General features: G+C 43.3%; 1 protein-coding gene across 4 annotated transcripts in view; it reads right to left on the reverse strand.

Annotated features, from left to right (window-relative positions):
• Nucleotides 1-322: 322 nt before the first annotated feature.
• The window catches only part of thrab (thyroid hormone receptor alpha b), a 152,457-nt gene continuing 131,298 nt past the window's right edge, over nucleotides 323-21,481 (reverse strand). For 3 of the 4 annotated variants that reach the window (XM_085762205.1, XM_085762206.1, XM_085762207.1), the window contains 6 exons: nucleotides 19,129-19,229; nucleotides 18,259-18,406; nucleotides 17,204-17,409; nucleotides 8,239-8,385; nucleotides 5,423-5,681; nucleotides 323-3,254 (listed from right to left, as the gene is read on the reverse strand). In XM_085762205.1, coding sequence (XP_085618331.1) covers nucleotides 3,004-3,254; nucleotides 5,423-5,681; nucleotides 8,239-8,385; nucleotides 17,204-17,409; nucleotides 18,259-18,406; nucleotides 19,129-19,229 — 1,112 coding nt within the window. In that variant the 3' untranslated portion in view covers nucleotides 323-3,003. Of the gene's footprint in view, nucleotides 3,255-5,422; nucleotides 5,682-8,238; nucleotides 8,386-17,203; nucleotides 17,410-18,258; nucleotides 18,407-19,128; nucleotides 19,235-21,481 lie in introns of all 4 variants that reach the window. The other variant, XM_085762209.1, reaches the window with a different exon arrangement.

The raw sequence follows: 21,481 nt of genomic DNA on the forward strand, positions 1-21,481 counted from the left end.
GGGGCTGTGATAACGGTGGGGGTGGGGGGGTCGGGGTGCAATTCAGTCTGAGCTCGGCTCCAGAAAAGAGGGGGAACTGTCACGAGCCGCTGATGGATCTCTGGAGGCGATGACGAGCTCTCGGAGCAGACGTTGCCGCGGCGCTCAGGCTTGCCCCCCCCCCCACCCCTGCCCCCTTTGTGACGATTACCCACGATCCCTGCTGCACGTTCGTTCGTTCCTATGCCTCGGTACTTCCTGTACAAGCGCCCAGTTCACCGACTACTGCTTGGCATCGAATATAAAATAGATTTTTCCTCAGTCTCTCTTTTCTTTTCTCTTCTTTCATTCTCTCTCTCTCTGTGTGAATGAGGTGCGACGCCGGCCGGAGGCGGCTCGGCCCCCAGAACTGGAATGAACAGAGTTGGGCTTTTTTTTTTTTTTTTTTTTCCTTTTTTTCTCTTTTTATATAATCAAATCAACATTCTTGGATGGTTGTTTGGCTAACGAGCTGCGATGTCTGCCTCGGATATTTGCCAGGTCGTATTACTGTTACAGTGGTAAAAGTGCATGAGACTAAAAGAGGCTCCACTCCACTGCGTCGTTGAGAACATCCCGTCTTTTTTAGGTCTCATGCACCAACAAAAGCTTCTCAACCCCCCGACCCCCAATTAACATTTAAATCCAGATCCGACGGCGGCGGACAGACGGACAGACACAGGCTGCCCCTTCCTTATGCACGTTGATCCAACTCAGCGGACGTGGCCACCGCTGGTTAGTCAGTTCCTGTTCAGCTGGGCTGCACATCCACACTATGTCCTTCCACGCTTCTGCGAGTCGCTTTCTGTTTTGACAGAAACGAGTTAATCCAATTTCCTTTTGAAAAGATGACACTTGGTCCCATAATAACAAAAAAAAAAAGAAGAGAGATAACCCGAATGTAATGGGTACCATTCCCTGGAGTGGGTGACAACACCTCCCGGGGTTGGGGGGGGATGGCCGGCCCTCCTGTCTTCAGTGGTATTTCATTTCAACCAAGTGATAGCACTGAGGGTGTGTGTGTGTATGCTGTGAGTGTTTTTGTCTTTCCAGTACTACAAGTGTGCACCTACGCAAAAAAAAAAAAAAAAAATTATGCACATTTGTTTTGTGTTAAATCTACACATGCGCCAACTTGAATGGTGTATGTCTGTGTGTAGGCTGTGGGCAGCTGCCCTGTGTCCACAGAGGTGAGGTAGTGCCTGACACCACAGGGGCAGTTATTGCCGCCCCAGCCTGGGGGTGTGTCCGCATTGAGGTAAATGGTAGTAGCCTTCTTGGCATTTGCCTGCTCTCAGTGACGCCCATGGTAAAAAAATAAAAATAAAAAAGGCATGTGTGTATGGAAGCCTGGAGGGGCCACACTGAGCTGAGTCCGTGAGGAGGGGGACTCGGTACAAACCCCGCAGGTTAGGGCTGTATATCGACACTGACGCGCAGTGTATACAGTAAAATGAGGCATTCACGTTACTCTGAGGTGATGTTGTGTGTTTTTTTTTATGTTTATATGTGTGTATGTGTGTGTGTGAGATAGATAGATAGATAGAGAGTATGTGTGTGTGAGTGTTGCTGTCCTGCTGGTGGTTGCTGCTTTTTAAAAACCTCTTCGGAGGCCTAGTTCGGGAGATTTACTTCTAACCCCTGGTCCTGAATCCACAGTCCAGCTATTAAATCTTGTTTCCTCCCTCTGTCTCTGCCTCTCCCTCCTCTCAGCCTCCAAGTGTCTCCTTCTCTTCTTTCATTCTTTCTCTCTGTCTGTCTGTCTTTCCTTCTTTCTTTCTTTCCCTCAATGCACTGACTCCTTGGAGAGAGAAGGGCTTAATTGTCATTCATAAGACGCTGAGTTGCTGGCACAAGCAGCACGGGCAATGACTAAGCAAAGTCTGCTCATGTGTGTGTGTGTGTGTGTGTGTGTGTGTGTGTGTGCTCATGTGTGTGTGTGCATGTACTGTAATGTCACAGGAGCCGGTCCAATGACAAAAAAAAAAGAAAATGAAGGTAGATATGGAGCCATGGTCTGCACTGCACCTTTGTTTTGTTTTTTTCAAAGGTAGACAACACAATTTCATAAAACTGGAGTAGCTTTATATAAATATAGCACCGGTTTCACTGGGATCGAAGAATAAGAATAAGAAGAAGCTCCAAAAAACAGCTGTAACGGCTCAGATTGAGTTGAGAAATCGATAATAGCTAGATCTGGTAGCATTAACAACGACAGCCATCATACACCAGAAGTACGAATAATAATAATTATAATAATAATAATAACGCATTTCTACTGAAATTTGCTGATTGCGTGTGCCTGCTGCTGCGGCTGCTGCTGCTGCGGCTGCTGCTGCGAGTGTGATAACATGTCACCGTTTGACCACATCTGCCTTAACACTTGTTCAGAAATAATACTGAGAGGTGCTGAGACACTGGCTTCAAAAACGTGTGTAAATCTGTGACCACTACAAAGAACCAGAGAGAAGGAGGAGGAGGAGGGGGGGTTGCTGCTCTGAAGAACTGAGGTGGAACAGGCTGTGGCTGTGTGTTTGTGTTTCTGTGTATGTGTGTGTGCGCATGTGTTTGTGTGTGTGTGAGTGTGCGTCTTGGCAAATGGCTACAACTCTTGCTAGATAAGACATCATGCTCAGACAGAAGGGCCCCCACACGGATTTTTGAAATAGGGGTAAGTAAAAGGAGGAGAAAGAGGCGGAGGAGAGGTGTGTTCAAAAAAACAAAATCCTGTTTTGCTCGACTCTCCTGTTGCTGGTGTGTTGTTGTTTCCGTTGTTGTTGTTGTTGTTTCCAGTTTTTAATCCACATGCTGTAAATGCGATGTCGGAGAAATGCAGATTCCTGCTGAGAGGACGACTGACGACTCTCTCTCTCCATCCTTCCCCTATAAAAAAAAAGATGGCCCTTCCCATCTCCCGGTTTTTTTCGACGTCCTCTTATCTTCCCTTCGCCGGGGTTTTTTTTTTTTGGCGTCCGTGTCTGGTGGTCACACCTCCTGGTCCTCGAAGACCTCCAGGAAGAGCGGAGGGAAGAGTTCGTTGGGACACTCCACCTTCATGTGAAGGAAGCGGCTGGCGTGACACGCCCCGATCATCCGCAGGTCCGTCACCTTCATCAGCAGCTTCGGCCAGAAGTGGGGAATGTTGTGCTTGCGGTAGTTGATGTAGTGCTCGAACGCCAGCAGGTAGGTCTCCTGGCACTTCTCGATCTTGTCCACGCAGGTCAGGCCGGAGCGGTCTGCGGGGCGAGTGGAGGAGGGGCGAGGGAGTAAAAGAGCATGTGAGTGTATGAATCTACAAACTGTGCACTGCAAGAACTCAAAATCTTACCAAGAATATTTGTCTTATTTCTTGTCAAAATGTCTCAATTTTAGTGAAAACTAATCTCTTTCCACTTAAAATAAGACTCATCACCTAAAATGAACTTGTTTTTAGACAGTTTTCACTTGTTTCAAACTAATTTTCAATTGAAATAAGTAGAAAAATCTGCCAGGGAAAGCAAGTTTTTTTGTGCTTGTAATAAAAAAGAAAAACTTTCTCCACTGTCAGATTTTTCTACTTATTTAAAGTTGAAAATTTGCTTGAAAAAAGTAAAAAGCTACTTTTTAATGTGATGAGTCTTATTTTTAAGTATAATTAGATTTATTTTGACTAGAAATTACATTCTGACTAGAAATAAGACAAATATTCTTGGTAAGATTTTGAATTTTTGCAGTGTATGAATCTACAAACTGTGCACTGCAAAAACTCAAAATCTTACCAATAATTTTTGTCTTATTTCTAGTCAAAATGTAATTTCTAGTCAAAACAAATCTAATAATACTTTAAATAAGACTCATCACATTTAAAAAGTAGGTTGTTTTTAGACACTTTTGACTTTTTTTCAAGCATATTTTCACTTGAAATAAGTAAGTAATCAGTAATCTGATAGTGGAGCAAGTTTCTTCCTTATTACGAGCACAAAAAACCTGCTTTCACTGGCAGATTTTTCTACTTATTTCAAGTGAAATTTTTTTTGAAACAAGTGAAAATTATCTTAAAAACAAGTTAATTTTTAGGTGATGAGTCTTATTTAAAGTGGAAAGAGATTAGTTTTGACTAGAAATTAGACATTTTGACAAGAGATATGACAAATATTCTTGGAAAGATTTGGAGTTTTTGCAGTGTGGCAGGGAAATATCATTATTAATTATTATTATTACCATTTTATACTTCTGCTAACGTTTTAATAACCTGTGAGAGTGATTGCACCGCTCCTCCAGGATGATACATATTCTCTCTCTCTATATTTGCATCCTATTATTTCTAAAGCTGCGACACATAATGTGTCATAATGTAACAGAGTGGTGTTGGAGTTTTTACAGTGAGCAAACTGAGTTAAGGCTTTTTAATCACGTTCAGGATGAGCTTCAGAATCCCTCCTTTCAACACTGAATATGTATGTGGGCTTTTATCATAATTACATTCTGCTCCACAATGGGCTTCAGTATATATATATATATAGTATATATATAATACTGTGTATAACGGCTGAGAGTGTGTGCCGTCGTGGGACCCTGAAATTTACATTTACATTATATCAAGCTCCAACTCCTGGACCAAACAGACAAGTTTACAGGAAGAAGAAGGAGAAGGAGAAGGAGAAGGAGACGAAGGAGGAGAAGAGGAAGAAGAAGGAGAAAGAGAAGGAGACGAAGGAGGAGAAGGAGGAGGAGGAGGAGGAGAAGAAGAAGAGGAAGATGAAGGAGGAGAAAGAGAAGGAGAAGGAGGAGAAGGAGAAGGAAAAGAAAGAGAAGGAAGAGAGGGAGGAGAAAGAGGAGGAGAAGGACAAGGAGGAGGAAGAGGAGAAGAAGGAGAGGGAGGAGGAGGAGAAGGACAAGGAGGAGGAAGAGGAGAAGAAGGAGAAGGAGGAGGAGAAGAAGGAGGAGAAGGAGGAGAAAGAGGAGGAGAAGGAGGAGAAAGAGGAGGAGGAGAAGGACAAGGAGGAGGAGAAGAGGTAAAAGAAGGAGGAGAAGGAGAAGAAGGAGGAGGAGAAGGAGGAGAAAGAGGAGGAGGAGAAGGACAAGGAGGAGGAGAAGAGGTAAAAGAAGGAGGAGAAGGAGAAGAAGGAGGAGGAGAAGCAGGAGAAGGAGGAAGAAGAGGAGAAGAAGAAGTAAAAGAAGAAGGAGGAGAAGAAGAAAAAGAAGAAGAAGAAGGTGAAGGAGAAGTAGAAGAAGAGGTAGAAGAGGAAAATAAGAAAAGGAGAAGGAGAAGGTGAAGGAGGAGAAGAAGAGGAAGATGAAGGAGGAGAAATAGAAGAAGTAGAAGAAGAGGTAGAAGAGGAAAAGAAGAAGGTGAAGGTGAAGGAGAAGGTGAAGGAGGAGGAGGAAGAAGAACAAGAACAAGAAGTTCCTCCGTCAGTCCGACCTGAGCTCATGAGCAGCACGGCCTGCAGCAGCGCCACCTCGGTGTCGTCCAGGTTGAACTGCGCCAGGCTCTTCCCCAGGTCGAAGATGGCGTCCGACACGACGCCCAGGCCGCCGTTCTTCAGCTGCTCGCGCTTCACCGCCATCTCCCCGCTCAGCGTCAGCGTCTCGCTCTCGGGGTCGTAGCGCATGGCGGCTCGCAGCGACATGATCTCCATGCAGCAGCCCTTCAACAGGATGATCTGGTCTTCACAAGGCAGCTGGCGGGGAAACGAAGAGTTAACGACCAACAGAATGAGCTTCGCAAGACGGAAATGAAAAGGTTCTTGTCACATTTTATACAGTCATAACTTTAGAAACTAAAACTAGAACCAATCATCAAACAAATTGGTGTGTTTGGAGATAAAATGGACACTAAATGCAGCTTTTAAATACATGTAAATAATACAGGCACAATACATACAACAACTGTATACTTAAGAATTACATTACTAAATTTGACTGATTGAAACATGTTTATTTAATGACTAATGCACTTTACTGTTATCCAGACAATGTACTGCTACATGCACTTTATTACGACTGATTGCACTTTGTTATTATTAATTGCACTTGAGGCATGTCTGCACTTTACCAGACGTTTCTACTGAATGTACTGTTCCTTTGTTTTAATAATGTGATTACCTGTTTTAATTTGTGTCTCTATTTTACCCAGGGAACATCTGCTATAGGACAACAGATGGAAACCAGCCCATGGCTACAATCTGGCATGTTTACATTATCATCCATGAACTTGCACTGTCCCTTTCAAATAGAAATAACATGAAATATGAAAAAAAAAGTACAAAAATGATGACATACTATAATGATAATGAAAGTAAACAGGGTAAAGAAGGAGAAGAAAAAGACAAATCTCATCCGTGTGTGAGCTGAACTGAACGTTTTCACACTCGACTCTCCTGGAGATGGACGTGGAGAAATTATCTCCTCATTTTTTTTTAGCTGTTATCTATATTTTTAATTTTGTAATTTATATTTTCTTAATTTTTAACTTAGTTTTTACTCGAGCGACAGCACAATCTGGGGGAGTCAGGACTTCATGTTTGTGTACACTATGACTATGCATGTGACAAATAAAGAATCTTGAATCTTGAATCCTGAGCTGAAACACTGTGATCACACCTGATGCTGCAGATATTTAGACTTTTATATGTTCATGTTGTTACACCATGTCTAATACATTAGTATTAATGCTTCAAGATGCTCCAAGGAACTTGAGATTTGCTGTTACGTTTCATATCGGACGCGTAACACTGAATGTTTTTGATGCGTTTAGTTGTCTTGTTCCCAAAAACCTAAACAATCAACTTGAAGAGTTGTTCAGAGTTGAAATAAACCAGAACCTCTCTCTCAATCGTCGGCACACAGACGGGAGGTGAGGAAGGAGAGACGTGGGACGGGGCGAACACAGATTAGAAGAACTAATACGCTCTGATTTACATGGATATTAGAATCTGTGGGTTGAAACCTGTTTGATTAAATCTCCAGACTGAGCTGAGCTGAATGAAATCTCACCTTAATGCAGAGCTTGTTTCTTATTTCGCTGCTCGACAGACTAATTGGCATTCATTGGCTTGATTTGTCTTGTAAATTTGTACCTTGGAGGGGTGGTTCGGGGTGGGGTGGGGTGGCAGGCTTTAAAGTAAATGCTTATAATGCAATTACCGCTGCATCAGTTTGTATGGAAAAAGCAATAGATTCATTTTTAGTGGCTGGCTTTGTTTCACTGCGTTATTATCAGTAATTCACTGCAGATCTCATGTAAGCTAAACAGGTTCCCTCGCTCCACCTCTTTCATCAGATTAAAAAGACTTCTTTCATAAAGCAATTTATTATATTGTGAATAAAAGATAACCTATTAAAAGCGATGACTGATTATGTGTTGCGGCGTCTGGAATAATAATAAAAAGCTCCAACTCCTTATCCGCCGCCGGTTTAATTTCTCGGTCTCTATAATTAATAGAATATCCAGCAGCAGTGTGAGGAATGTATTCTAGTTTACACACGGGTCTGAATTGTAGTATCCATCATAATAGTGAGATTTTTGGGGCCAGAACGGAACAATGGGAATTAATTTCACTTTTTAAAATATGCTGATTGAGAACGTGAGGACGTCAGCGGCGGCTTTCAGAAGTCTCCGTGATGAATGAGCTCACACACTGCAGTGGATTACAGAGGAGAAGTTTCCCCTTTCCTGTGATTTATCACAGACCACACACACACAGACACACACACAGACACACACACACACACACACACACACACACACACACACACACACACACACACACACACACACACACACACACACACAGCCGCCCTATAAATTGTCCAATCACACAAGTTCTCATTAGAGGCAGCAAAGACAAGAGACGTGATTACATGGCCGCCAATTAAAGCAAAACAAGAGCTCAAGTCTCTGATTGTCGTCACCACCGAGACGCTGGACGCAGAAAAGTTGTTACCTCACACACACACACACACACACACACAGCGTCAAACACACACACACACACACCGTCAAACACACACACACACACACACACCGGCCGCTGTGGTCCGTCTCCAACAGAGGAGCTACTGATTCTAGTGGACAAACCGGCCTCTTAAATCACACACTTCCTCTATAAATCCTGGCTGCGTCTGCTGTGTGTTACAGTTGTTTCACTCTGTCAGGCAGGCGACCCCCCCACTCCTCCCCCCCTGCTCCTCCCCCATATAACACCCCTCCCAACTCCAACTTACTCCACCACTCACCTCAGAGAACATGGGCAGTTTTTTGGCAAAGTCGACGACGCGGGTGATGGCAGGAGTGATGATCTTGGTGAACTCGCTGAAGGCCTCCAGGTCCACCTTGTCTCCGTCTGATGTGGGGGCGACCGGGGACTGGCCAATTTTGTCTGGCTGCACGGGAGAGAGAGGGGGAGAGAAGGAGAGAGGGCAAACGTAGGAGGTTGATTAGAGCACACAGAGTCGAAAATTAGACATCAGAGGTGAGGCGGAGGAGGAGAGCTGCGGTCTGAATGTGAATGAGGACGAGTTTATCACTGTCAGGGAAAGTCATACAGAGAAAACGATGGAAACCAGATATATTAAGGATTGTGTGTGTGTGTCCTCAGAGCCACAAAGCTCCATTAGCTCCTATTAAAAACATTTCAATGCCACACACTGTTAGTTGTTAGTTGTTTTAGAGGTAAATACAGAGACTGCTTGATGAAAAACTGCACCCGACGGGAACGCACATCAGCGGTTTTGCATGAATTTACCTCTACAACAACTCTGTCTGGTAACGTTCTGTTATTATCTCATAGCGTGGTGAATGTGCAGGTCACAACTTGTCCACCAGAGCGTTGTGGAGTTGTTGGATTGTGTATTTGATGAGTTTGATGAGGGAAACCAAGAAATCCCATGAGCCTCCGTAGTGTAGCTCTGAGCAGCTCACGGCTCTGCTCTGCCGTTCTAAAAACAGCTTGCACCGACAATTAAAGGTAACGAACGTACTCCTAAAACTATAGAGATTATGGCAACGGGCCAATTTGCCAAAATGTTGAACTATCCCTTTAAGGAATATGTGTGTGTGTGTGTGTGTGTGTGTGTGTGTGTGTGTGTGTGTGTCAGAGCCACAGAGCTCCATTAGCTCCCATTAAAAACATATCAATGCCACACACTGTTACAACATATTTATCAATCCACACATAAAAATAGTCCCAAACTCATTCACTTTCATTCATTTTCTCCTATTTGAGCGTTAGTTACTTAGCAGCAAACTGTAATTGTAAATAATGTCTACTTTTTTCCGATTTTCATGTACATATGTGTGTAAATATGGAAATACTGATTCTATTTCTTCCTGTTGTGTAAATGTTTATCTTTGCTCTGTTGTCTTTTTCATTTTTCTCTCTCAGGAGCTTTGTAACAAGAGAATTTCCCTCTGGGAATCAATAAAGTTATTCTGATTTTGATTATGAACATTTGTAGAAACCACAGATTCTGGCTGTTTATGGAAAAATGATTGAGTCTGGTTTTAAGTCGTCGGTGGGAACATGTTGTGGAGAAGTTCTACACTGTTCAGACTGACTGACAACAAAGAGGAAAGTCAATATTATCAACATGAAAGTGCACAAGCCACAACAGAGAAGCATGTTAGAGAATACAGAGCAGAACAAAGTGCAGCACAGATAGATGATAATAATGTTACTGAAAGGTTTAGTTCAGAGTACCGGTGTGCCTTTAGAATTTAAAGAGAATAAAAGAATAATAAAAAAAGAAGAAGAATTGATTGTGTGGAGCTCAGAGTGAAATATCGTAGAGGAAACAACAGTTTTAAACAAGTTCAGACTCTTTTTTTTTTTCGCTTTGGGAGAAAAATTAAAGCAGCTTTATCAGATGAGGACGGTGTGAGAGGAACGAGCCGTGTCAGCAGACAGATAGCACCGTGGGCTGCAGAGCTACAAATCAGTAACACATATGTTTACAGAGCTCTGTGTGTGTGCGTGCATGTGTGTGTGTGTGTGTGTGTGTGTGAATCGAGGCCGTGATGACGATGAAAAATATCGTTTCACGCTCGGCTGAATAAAGCACGCGTCGAGGCCGGAGTCGTTTATTCAGTCGCTCGAGCTCCGACAATAAATGGAACGAGATAAAAGTAGAGGAGTGATCACCTCACACGAGGAGGCATCGGTCATAATCTGATAGGAGAGAGAGCTGCATTGTTGCTGTTGTTTTTAATTTCTTTATTTTATGTATTATTATTATCATCATCATCATTTAATATGAACTGTATCTGTATTTTTCATTATTTACAACAACTTGCAACTCCCTAATGACACCCAATCTGTGTATAATACTTGTTTTTTTAATTTTATTTGTATATATTTGATTCTGTGAGTTGTATTTGTTTTGTTTCATTGATTCTTGATGCTTTGGCAACATAGTTCTCGTAACATTCATGCCAATAAAGAAAATTTGAATTTGAAATTTGAGAGAGAGAGAGTGTGTGGGGTGAATCAGAGGGAATTTAGCCAGCTCTCTCTCTCTCTGAAAGTTTTGCAATTATGGTCAATTTAAATAAATAACTGTAATAACAACTCTGATGGACTGAAACTCGTGTCGTGCAGGAGCCAAAACAAAGCATCGGTTTCACAGAGGGAGGTCAGCTGCGTTTTTTTTTCATTTCACCGTCAAAGTGTTGAGACACGGGAGCAGCCGCGGTCTGAACGCCACGCTGCAGAAGACAACATTTCAGTGGCGGCGGCGGCGGCGGTGGGTCAGCTGCAGGTCACGGGTCACCACCGGCACAGACGCCAGAAACAAAACACAAGGTCTTTAACACACTTCTTCTTTTTTTTGTAAATCACACGGCGGCTCCGGCGGTCGGCATCCAGCCATGGAGATAGTTTGGGTTTTATTTGTCCAGGTTTCTTGATGTAGCTTAGATTTCCACCTCAACCCCACAGCAGCCCGAGTGCTGACAGAGTTGAAAAATTGCCTGTTTAAAAAAAAAAAAAAGAAAAAAGTCTGTGTTTCCAGTAAGTCTGAATAAGCCACAGATCTCCTCAGCAGCAGCAGCAGCGCGGGGAGGAACCAGAGCGACAGATGGACGCGTGAGACTCAAAATGATCACAAAGTTTAAATGAGAAAACAAGTTCCTTTTCTCCGTGACCTCACTCGGCTGCCTAAGTGATGTCATAATGAGGTTAATCTGGCGTTTCTCCTAATACACAATGCACACAATTACAAAAATGTGTGCGATTAAAAGCTCCGCGCATGGGTATTAATTTGTGTTTGTGAACGCTCTCCTCCACGTCTTAAGCTCGTGCTTATGCGCTCATATGCGCCGTCTTATGGACTCATGTGCTTTTCCTGGAACTGTTAAATGTTTGTTTATGAACCGCGCGGCCATCTGGGCAGCGTGTCTCCAGAAACGCAGCGCTGTGCCCGCAAGAGACGGAGACGTGGGATTATGTCTTTCGTTACTGCACACACACACACACATACACAGCCTGGCATGTATAGACAAAACAAACGGCTCTGCAAAAGAAGAACACAACAAAATATTTGGACTTTAACGGCAGCCATCATGTTCCACTTTGGGGATAAGCAATCTGCACTGAAGGGAGGAGGAGGAGGAGGAGGAGGAGGAGGAGGAGGAGGAGGAAGACTCCTGAGTGCAGTCTCATCATTCATACGATGAGCTTCAACTGTTGACCTTTTATCAGATGGATTAGTTTTGGAGAGTTGGTTCCAGTGGAGCTGGAGGAGAGGAATGAAGCTCGTATATATGTTTGAGTTTCGTCTCGTCTCGTCTCGGTGCCGTGAACCGCTCGTCTGGGTCGCGTTCGCCGTGATTAAGATACATGACGAGTGAAGGAAGTTAATTGCGTGATGTGTTTTGTTTCCACAATAACTTCATCGGATAATACGACGGAGAGAAAGAGAGAGTCTCATCGCAGCTGTCAGAGTTTATTAACTCAAAAAAGAGCTGTTGATCAATACTAATAATAACTCAGCAGTGACTTCACACCACTGAGACTTCTACTCTCCAAACTTTAATATAAAAACAGACTGTGGTGTCCAGGAAAAGAGGGTTGTTCCCTCAACTGTCAATTTGAGCTTTTTATGTTGTCGTATGGTTTTGCTTTGTTTTGGTCTTTTTGTTTTTTGTGTTCTCCCTTACATGTCTGTACTTCATATTATAATCTTCTTTGAATATATTTTTACAGGTTTGCCTGTTTTTTCTTTCTTTCTTTCTTTCTGTCACTGTGTGGGTTTTTTTGTTTGTTCACCACGTTCTGTGTAGTATCAGGCGCTTTTATGCTTTTGTACAAAGCTTTTCCTGTATACATTGAAAAAGTAATAAAGATATCTTTAAAAAAAAGAAAAGAAAAGTGGGTTGTTCATTTCCATAATCTGGGAGGAATCTGGATTTTGGAGAATTACTGATTATGGATTTTGCCTCTTGGTCTTTTAGGACTGTGAAGGCATCATCTGCAGGCACTGGATGTGGGTTTGGTTCCCCTTTTAAGGAATGTCTTGTCTTGGTTATCTGTAATTGTGGGAAAATTTATGATCGTGTCCATATTATCAATCCTTCAGCTAAGGGTTAACAGGCCTTTATCTGTAATTCAGTCTATTTGAGGAAATGCAGAGCTCACAGTTGGATATAAATGCTTCATTTCATCTTAAAGTTGCACAGAGCGGAGGAGAAGAGAAAGAAATCATCATCTTGACCTTCAGATTTTTCCGTGACCTGAAGAAACTCATGTGTAAAAAGGTTCGAGGTGAGTTCAGCTGAAGGAGAGCAGACGACTGGACAACGAGCCGAGACACGAACGAGAAGCTTCAAGCACAAAAGGATGTGTTATAGAACTGGTTCCTGTTTGTTCTCTCTATTATTTACAGAACAATACTGTGTGATTCACTATTAAATTTCCCATCGTCCTGCGTCTCTGACTTCGCTCCTATGAACCCAGAAGTGAATGATTGATAAAATCTGTTGGAGAGCAGCAGAAGAATAAGAAGAGAAGAACAATCCACAACAATCACCTCATGAGAGCAGATCTGCAGGTACACAGCTCCAAAAACTGTTTTTCATCGTCTGAATGTCTGGATTCAACTGAAACCATATGTCCTGCAGTTGTTTCTGGTCCTGATTGTAACGTTTTAGTGTAATACCTGAGCAGAACATTAAAAGGCGTCCAGGTTGAGCTGTCCTCTCTGGTTAGCTTTATGAGACCAACAGCAAAACGACTTGTGGGCAGTTTGAGTTCACAAGTTCAAAAAACCTATTGAAAATGGAGAATTTGTGTGATTTGAAAGGCTGCCAGCGGCTTCATGCTTCACTTGGCCACGAAAACTAAATAAAATTCTTGGAGCGTAAAGTGCGGATTGACCTTTTCCAGCACGAGACAGAAGGGACCAGAGGACAGTCGGAGCGTCCTGTAGGTTGGTAAACAGGAGTAAAGTGAAGTCCTACATGTCACCGGGACGGAGAAGAAGGTTTTATGATCCTTCTTTAAATCTGCTGTCGGCCATCTTTGTTCTGACTGAGTTTGTTGGTCTTGGCCACACACACCTGACGCTGCATCGCTGTTGGGTTCAAGCCCAGAAAGATTGTTTGTCGGTGTCAATTTCCACATGAAAACAGATAATTATGCACATTGACACATGCATCTACACATATTCAATCATTTAATGCTTTATTAGGAGTCTTGTTTTTGCTCATTAATCCCAGCGCTTCGTCTATTTCTCTGTTTGCTTTTGAAAGACCTTTGACGTATCTTTAATATAAACTCCCAAATTATTAGGACTATTTCTAGGCCGACATGTGGACGTGCACGTACGCACACAGCTGTATTAACTGAATCTCTCTGCTACCAGCTGTTTCCAGATGGCAGAGAGAGCACGACGACCAGTGTGTGTGTGTGTGTGTGTGTGTGTGTGTGGCTTCTTTACATCCAGCCAAACTATACAACAGAGCAATGAAGCAGGTTTTGATACAGTCTGGAGCTGCAGCAGTTGAGTGGTGAAGCAGCTCAGGGTCGATGTGATGATCACAACTGTTGCTGTTTCGGAGAGGTTGATTCATTCAAGGGCAGCGAACAGTTTAAACTGGAGACTCACAGAAAATAAAATAAATGCAAACAGGTTCAGGAAATGTGGTGAAACAACTCCTGAACCAAAGGGACGAGGTGTTATGGTTGGAGTCGTCTGCAGGACGAATGAAATCCTGACAAGTTTCTTTATATAATAATAATAATCTGATGATGGTTTATAATTTGTGTGCTCTGGTTCTTTGCCTCCTTTCAACAGCTCCACCTCAGAGGATGAGTGTGGATTCAACAGATAACGTCACACAGGTGAAGGTGTTTTTGTTTTGATATCGAATCAGGGCTGCACATGTGTTGAATTTAAAGGGATAGTTCAACATTTTGGCATTTATGGCCCATTGCCATAATCCCTATAGTTTTAGAAGTATGTCCGTTACCTTTAATTGTCGGTGCAAGCTATTTTTAGAACGGCGGAGCAGAGCCGCGAGCTGCTCAGAGCTACGCTATGGAGGCTAATGAGATTTCTTGGTTTCCTTCATGAAACTCATCAAATACACAATCCAACAACTCCAAAACGCTCTGGTGGACAAGTTGTGACCTGCACATTCACCACGCTATGAGATAATAACAGAACGTTACCAGACAGAGTTGTTTTAGAGGTAAATTGACGCAAAACCGCTGATGCGCGTTGCCCTCAGGGACAGTTTTCCATCAAGCAGTCTCTGCATTTACCTCTAAAACAACTCTGTCTGGTAATGTTCTGTTATTATCTCAAAGCATTGTTGGATTGTGTATTTGATGAGTTTGATGAGGGAAACCAAGAAATCCCATTAGCCTCCGTAGCGTAGCTCTGAGCAGCTCACAGCTCTGCTCCGCCGTTCTAAAAATAGCTTGCACCGACAATTAAAGGTAACTAACCTACTGCTATGACTATAGGGATTATGGCAATGGGCCAATTTTCCTAAATGTTGAACTATCCCTTTAATCCTTGGCTTCCTTTCGCGGTCTTAAGTGTCATCACTCAGCCCAGTCATCGGGCCGTCATCATCATCATCCTCTGAAGTGCGGTGATGTGGTGTCACTGCTGTCGTTGTCATGGCAGCGACTCCCACAGGGCTGAGCGGGCTCATCGCGGCGGCTTAGCGTGTGAATGTAGATGTTGAGGGTTCAGCGGCTGCAGCCTCCAGAGCCCCGTTAGAGGCTGAAACAGAACTGTTTATCCTTTTAGATGAACCCCCGCTCAGGGCTAAAATATACAGTATTTCACAGTCGTGGGGCTTATTCTCTAAAACCCAGAGGAGTTTCTCTTAACTTTGTGGGGTTTATAGAGATATACGTTCCTCAACTTTAACCTCTAATCCCGAAACATAAATCCTGATGAATGAAGCCGAGCAGGGAGACGACAAAATAATGAACTAATTTCACCGAAACAAAAAGAGAGAATAAAGACCCGGCCCTTTTTTTTTTCTTTTTTCTTTTCTCTTTGGAGAAATTCTTACACATCTTCTTCTGTGCTTGAAGCTTCACACCTCCTCACCTACGTAATCCCCATGCGGCCCCGCTTCCCATCACTCCAACTTGAACTTGTTGCCTAGCAACTCCCTCCACAATACTTGCCACCACGGCGCGGGTGCTTTCAACCCCTCTCCAGATGAGCGCCCCTCATTTCTCTCATCTAACCCCCATCTCCACCTACACCTCAGGTTCCTGCTGCAGACTCCTCTTTAGTTTATATTATTCATTATGTAACAACATATACTGTATATATATATAGATATATAGAAATATATATAGAAATGAGGGCTCTTGGTTTGGCCGCAGGCTCTGATCCAGTGCTGCAGAGAAACCGTTAATGATCTGAGCCAGAACATGAGGTCAGTGTCCGTCTGTGTCTGTGAGTGACGTGTGGGGAGGAAGAGGACGGACACTGGGCAGGGACACGTCCAGGATCAACGTGAGGCGAGCGCCAGCAGCAGCAGCGGCCGCAAGACGGTTTGAGAGGGGGAGAGACGCCGCCTGCCAACATCGCTGCCAACTTCGGGATGAGCGCTCACGACGGAGGATTTGCCTCGGCTGAGATAAGCAGGGAGGGATCTCGCGGAAAACAGACGGGCGAAGTGAGAGGAAAAGAGGATGGTGGGGGTGGGGGTGGGGGTGGGGGGAAGCTAGGGTAGACCCTGAGGGACAGAGAAGGAGAGGGGAAACAAAGACGTTGAGACGGAGGAAGAGATTAAAAAGGAAAAAGGAGAGACTCAAGGTGTCAATGAAAACTATGAAGGGAATTAGGTCTGGTTAAGAGCCCAGAGGGATTAGGATGAATAAACCCCCCCCTTCCTCTCCCCAAATGCTGGAGAGAGCCGAGGAATAAAGAGAGAGGAAGAGAGAGAAAGAGCAGAGCGATAAAGTCATAAAGAGCTACTGTGGCAGCTCACCCAGATAAAATGAAACCCTATCATTTCTGACTTAGGCGTTCATGTTTGTGCGAGAACATAATCCATATCTTCCTGTTGTCGGGCCGCGAGAGCCGGAGACCACAGCAGCAGTTTACAGAGTGAAATTACCCGTGATAGTTGTTTATTGAGGTTTTTTTCTTCTTTTTTTTTCTTACTCCACTTGCTCCTTAAGGAGGTTAATGAATGTCTGCATGTCTCATACTGCTCGTCTCTTCTCTTTTTTATAACCTCCGCTCTGTTTTTGTGTCAATTATCAAGGATTTACAGCTTTGTCACAACCTATTTCTGCACTTCTGCATGTTGAATATTAAACCTGAGATGAATTTGTTGCAGAAAACAAAGCCAAACAATAAAGTTATTGTTATATTATCTTCCACACCTTGGTGACCTTTCCCTTGTACAATGATTATAAGATTATAACTTGACACCTCGAATGCGCTCGCTCTCAGTTTCACCCCCTGATAAAGTGGTTTACAGTAATCTGTTGACTCCTTTACAACTTCTTTACAACTTGTTTACAGCTCGTCTCATCTCCCGTCTGCCTCGCTTCTTTCCCTGCCAGACTGTTGATCTTATTACTGCTGCTGCTGACCGAGGCCTAGGTCCTAATAAACTTGAATTATCTCCTTCAAACTGCACATTTCTGGGTGTAATAGTGATGCAGTGTTTCCTGCGTTGTGTGTCGTGGATTGGTGCGCACCCCCGTTTTTTTTCTCTTACCAGGAATTTGCGCTTCTGCTTCCACTGTGCGCCCTGAGCGTTGGTGTGTCGATGGGCCTCCGTCACCAGGCGGATCAGCTCCCACTCGGCCCCGGTGGGCTCTGGACGGTTCTGGAGGGTTTTCACCATTTCCTCCTTCTTGCGTCGCTCCCTGTTCTCCTCGATCAGGCGCCGTTTAGCCACCCGCTTGGAGTCGTCCAGCACCACTGGGAGGAGGAGGAGGAGGACAGAAGACAGGAAGAAGGCAGAGGAGGAAGAAGAAAAAAGAGCCACAGACGGAGAGAGCGCCAAGGAAAAGAAGAAGAAAAAAAGAGGTATGTGACTCGTTTGCTCGTTGCCAAAAGTTTGCATACTGTCTTAAGTGGCAGCTTCTATATAAAGTTTCTATATACACCCTCTGTGTAAAATAACCACATGTTTGCTCTCTGCTCACAATGTTGCTCTAAATAAAGAGCAGTATAAAGCCAGACTTTAAAGGGATAGTTCAACATTTTGGCAAATTGGCCCATTGCCATAATCCCTATAGTTTTAGCAGTAGGTTTGTTACCTTTAATTGTCGGTGCAAGCTATTTTTAGAACGGCGGAGCAGAGCCGCAAGCTGCTCATAGCTATGCTACGGAGGCTAATGGAATTTCTTGGTTTCCCTCATTAAACTCATCAAATACACAATCCAACAACTCCAAAATGCTCTGGTGGACAAGTTGTGACCTGCACATTCACCACGCTATGAGATAATAACAGAATGTTACCAGACAGAGTTGTTTTGAGGTAAATTCATGCAAAACCGCTGATGTGCGTTCCCGTCAGGGCAGTTTTTCAGCAATCAGTCTCTGCATTTGCCTCTAAAACAACTTGCACCGACAATTAAAGTTAACGAACCTACTGCTATGACTATAGGGATTATGGCAATGGGCCAATTTGCCAGAATGTTGAACTATCCCTTTAAGACGCAGCTACATCTAGAGGTGCATTAATGTGTGTGTGAGTCACTGTGTGCTGCAGTGTGTGTGTTATCAGGTGTGTGTGTGTGTGTGGAGGTGCAACGCAACACTCACAGTCCATGGCCATGCCCACTGCGATGCATTTCTTGAAGCGGCAGAGCTGACACTGGTTGCGGGTGATCTTGTCGATGATGCAGCAGCAGTCGTACTTACAGGAGTAGGAGGGGTGGAGGTTCTTCTGAATGGTCCTGCGGAAGAACCCCTGCAGACGGAGGAGAGAGGGAGAGAGAGACGGAAAAGAAAGAAGAAAGAGAGCGAACGTAGATAAAATCATCAGAGGAGAGGACAAAGACAAAGACACATCACACTGTAACTGTTTGAACACCAGACAGGCAGATAGGAGACACTTTAACTACCATTACTGCTTATTCTCTGGGTGATAAAAACTAATTACGAAAAAATGATCTTTAATCTAGAATTTAATCTAATTTGCGTCTCACTTGCCTCCAAATCTCAATTTGCAATTTGCAATTTGCAATTTGCGTAAACGTTAAAATCCAAGAGCTATAATTGCTGGGAGGCAATAGAGTGGGAGTGAGACGAACAAATCCATAATGTAAGCCTCAGCGGTGCAGCTGTATTATTAGATTGAAGGTATTATTTTGCAGAGTGAAGATACCTGAGTGTGTGTGTTTGATTGCACAAAGACCAAAATAACTATGGTAATGTTTTTTTTTTTACATCAAACACACAATTGGCCGCTGCCTCTAATCACAGTCGGTCTGTCGCTGCCTCAGACGTCGTGTCAGTGATGAACAAACAGGAGAACAGAGGCGGACTGATCAGACACCCGGGAAGACAAATAACAGCTGATGGGACACACTGACAGCTCTTATGCAAATATGTTAATGCATCATTTTCATGTCGCCGTGCACGACCTTGGGATGTGTGTGTAAGTGTGCATGAGTGTGTGTGTGTGTGTACCTTGCAGCCCTCGCATGTAATGCAGCGGTAGTGGTAACCTGTGGCCTTGTCGCCACACACCACACATGGCTCATCCTTTTCGAGGTAGCTGGGGATGTACCCTGTGAAGCACAGACACACACAGACACACACACACACACACACAGCAGGTCAGACAGAGTAACACCACAGATTATCACTGAATACGTTACAGACACACTGTTACATCACTGGAGTATAATATCGTCTATTCATCATCACTGTGTGGACACACGTTTATCTGCTGATTCACACACACACAAACAGACACACACAAACAGACACACTATGAAGCTTCCCAGAAGATTCTCACATTTGTTTTTACGAAAAATCGCATGAAAAGGTCGGATCACATGTTGGATTTTCTGTCTCGACGTCAAAACATTGATTGAACAGCAACTTTCTCTGGTTTCATATGACTGAGTTTAACTTCATGACCAAGGAGAAACCTCCTCATAACACACAGATGATGCAAACATATAAAAATATTACAGCTAGAAAGGGACACTATGTCAGAGGTAATAATAATAATAATGGCCATATTAATGATCAGTTTTATTTATATAAAACTAGAGCGATGAATCGAACAATAATCGATTATTAAATTAATGGTCAACTGTTTTGATGATCTATAATCGGTTTGAGTAGTTTTTTAAGAAAAAAAAGCCAAATGCTCTGATTTCAGCTTCTTAAATGTGAATATTTCTGGTTTCTTTGTTCCTTTATGACAATAAACTGAATATATCTTTGGTTTGTGGACAAAACAAGACATTTGAGGACGTCATCTTGTGGTTTGGGAAACACTGATTGACATTTTTCAACATTTTATTAACCAAACAACTAATCGATTAATCGTTTACATAATCGACAAAATAATTGATAATGAAAATAATCCTTAGTTCCAGCCCTATATTAAACCTTTCAAAACAACTTTTCAAGTTAGATATGAACAATACATAACTGAATGGTTAAAAAAACATATGAAACAGTTTAAAGGTTTCATAGCATGGGAGGAAGGGGTCTAAAATAATTCAACTGATCGATAAGAAACAGGATTATGAGCTGAAACAGTAATAGATTTGATACATTAGTAAATTCAGAGCCAGAGCTCAGAGGAAACAAACCTATAAAAATATATATTTAAAAAGGGATTTGATCTAATCTGCTCAGGGAGGTTGTTTCAGAGGGGGGAGGGGGGGGGGGTCACCTGTAGAGCTCAGTCGTAGATGTGGGAATTTGGAGATTTGGAGATTTGGAGGCTACTACATGATGCAAATCTAGAGCCTTGGAAGACATAAATAAAATCCTAAAACCAACGGAGGAGGCGGTAAATGACAGTCCTTTTGGTTTTGGTGAGACGTGTGGCTGCTGCGTTCAGGAGCAGTTGTAATTTATATATAATATATGTGTATATATGGCGTCTTGCTTCATTTATGGAGCCACTTGTTTCAGTGTGACAACGTGTGACCTGCCGGGCCACACAGTCACTTCCACTGAGTGCTATGGAGCCATGTTTGTTTAGTATCTTACAGGTGCAGCTCTTAAAGAAGCTTTATGAGGAGGAGAAAAAAAAGAAGTCATCCAACACTTTAGTCAGCCCTCGAGGACTCACTTTTTTTCTCTCTTCCAGCTGAAATGTAAACATACATTTAGCTTGTTTACAATAAAATTCGACAGTGCAGCGTTGAAAGACGCCACGGCCTCTTCAGCGACACACATCCAGTAAATTGTATCAAACCCACACGATGGCTGCGGTCCCAGACTTTCTATACCGTCTCTGTGAGTCAAATGTAAACAAAGCAGCAGCACGAGGTAAATGCAAATTTCTCCCTTTGATGTTGCTGAGAAAGGCGCAGAGAGAGCTGCACGTCGGGACGTCCACGCTTTCTAATTACAGCCTTAAACGACTGACACCACGTCTTCTAATGGAGCGTCGATGAAGACAAGGAGGAGGAGGAGGACTGGACGGCTAAATGAGGCCTTTAATGTTTCCTGAATGAAAAAGGTTTATTACATCAGTCCTGTTTGTAAACTTTAAAGGGACATTGTGTAGGAATTACTCCCATCTAGCGTTGCGGTTGTATATCGCAAGCAACTCAATCGTATTTTTCATGCTGCATTCACGTGAAACTGGGCAGACGGCAGACGGACGACAGCCGCTGCACGAGGCAAAACAATACATGATGTGACAATATGTTGTCATGGCGATGTTGTATTGTTTACCTGACCCACGTTTTACCGGCTTTCTCTGGACTTCTGTGACTAAAATGACGTCTGGTTTGTTAGCGACGGCCGTCTGCCCGACTGCAGGTGAATGCAGCATCAGCGTAACGCT

The sequence above is a fragment of the Trachurus japonicus genome, chromosome 19, assembly GCF_045865225.1.
Source record: "Trachurus japonicus isolate A0001 chromosome 19, Traja_1.0".
Classification (NCBI taxonomy): Eukaryota; Metazoa; Chordata; class Actinopteri; order Carangiformes; family Carangidae; genus Trachurus; species Trachurus japonicus.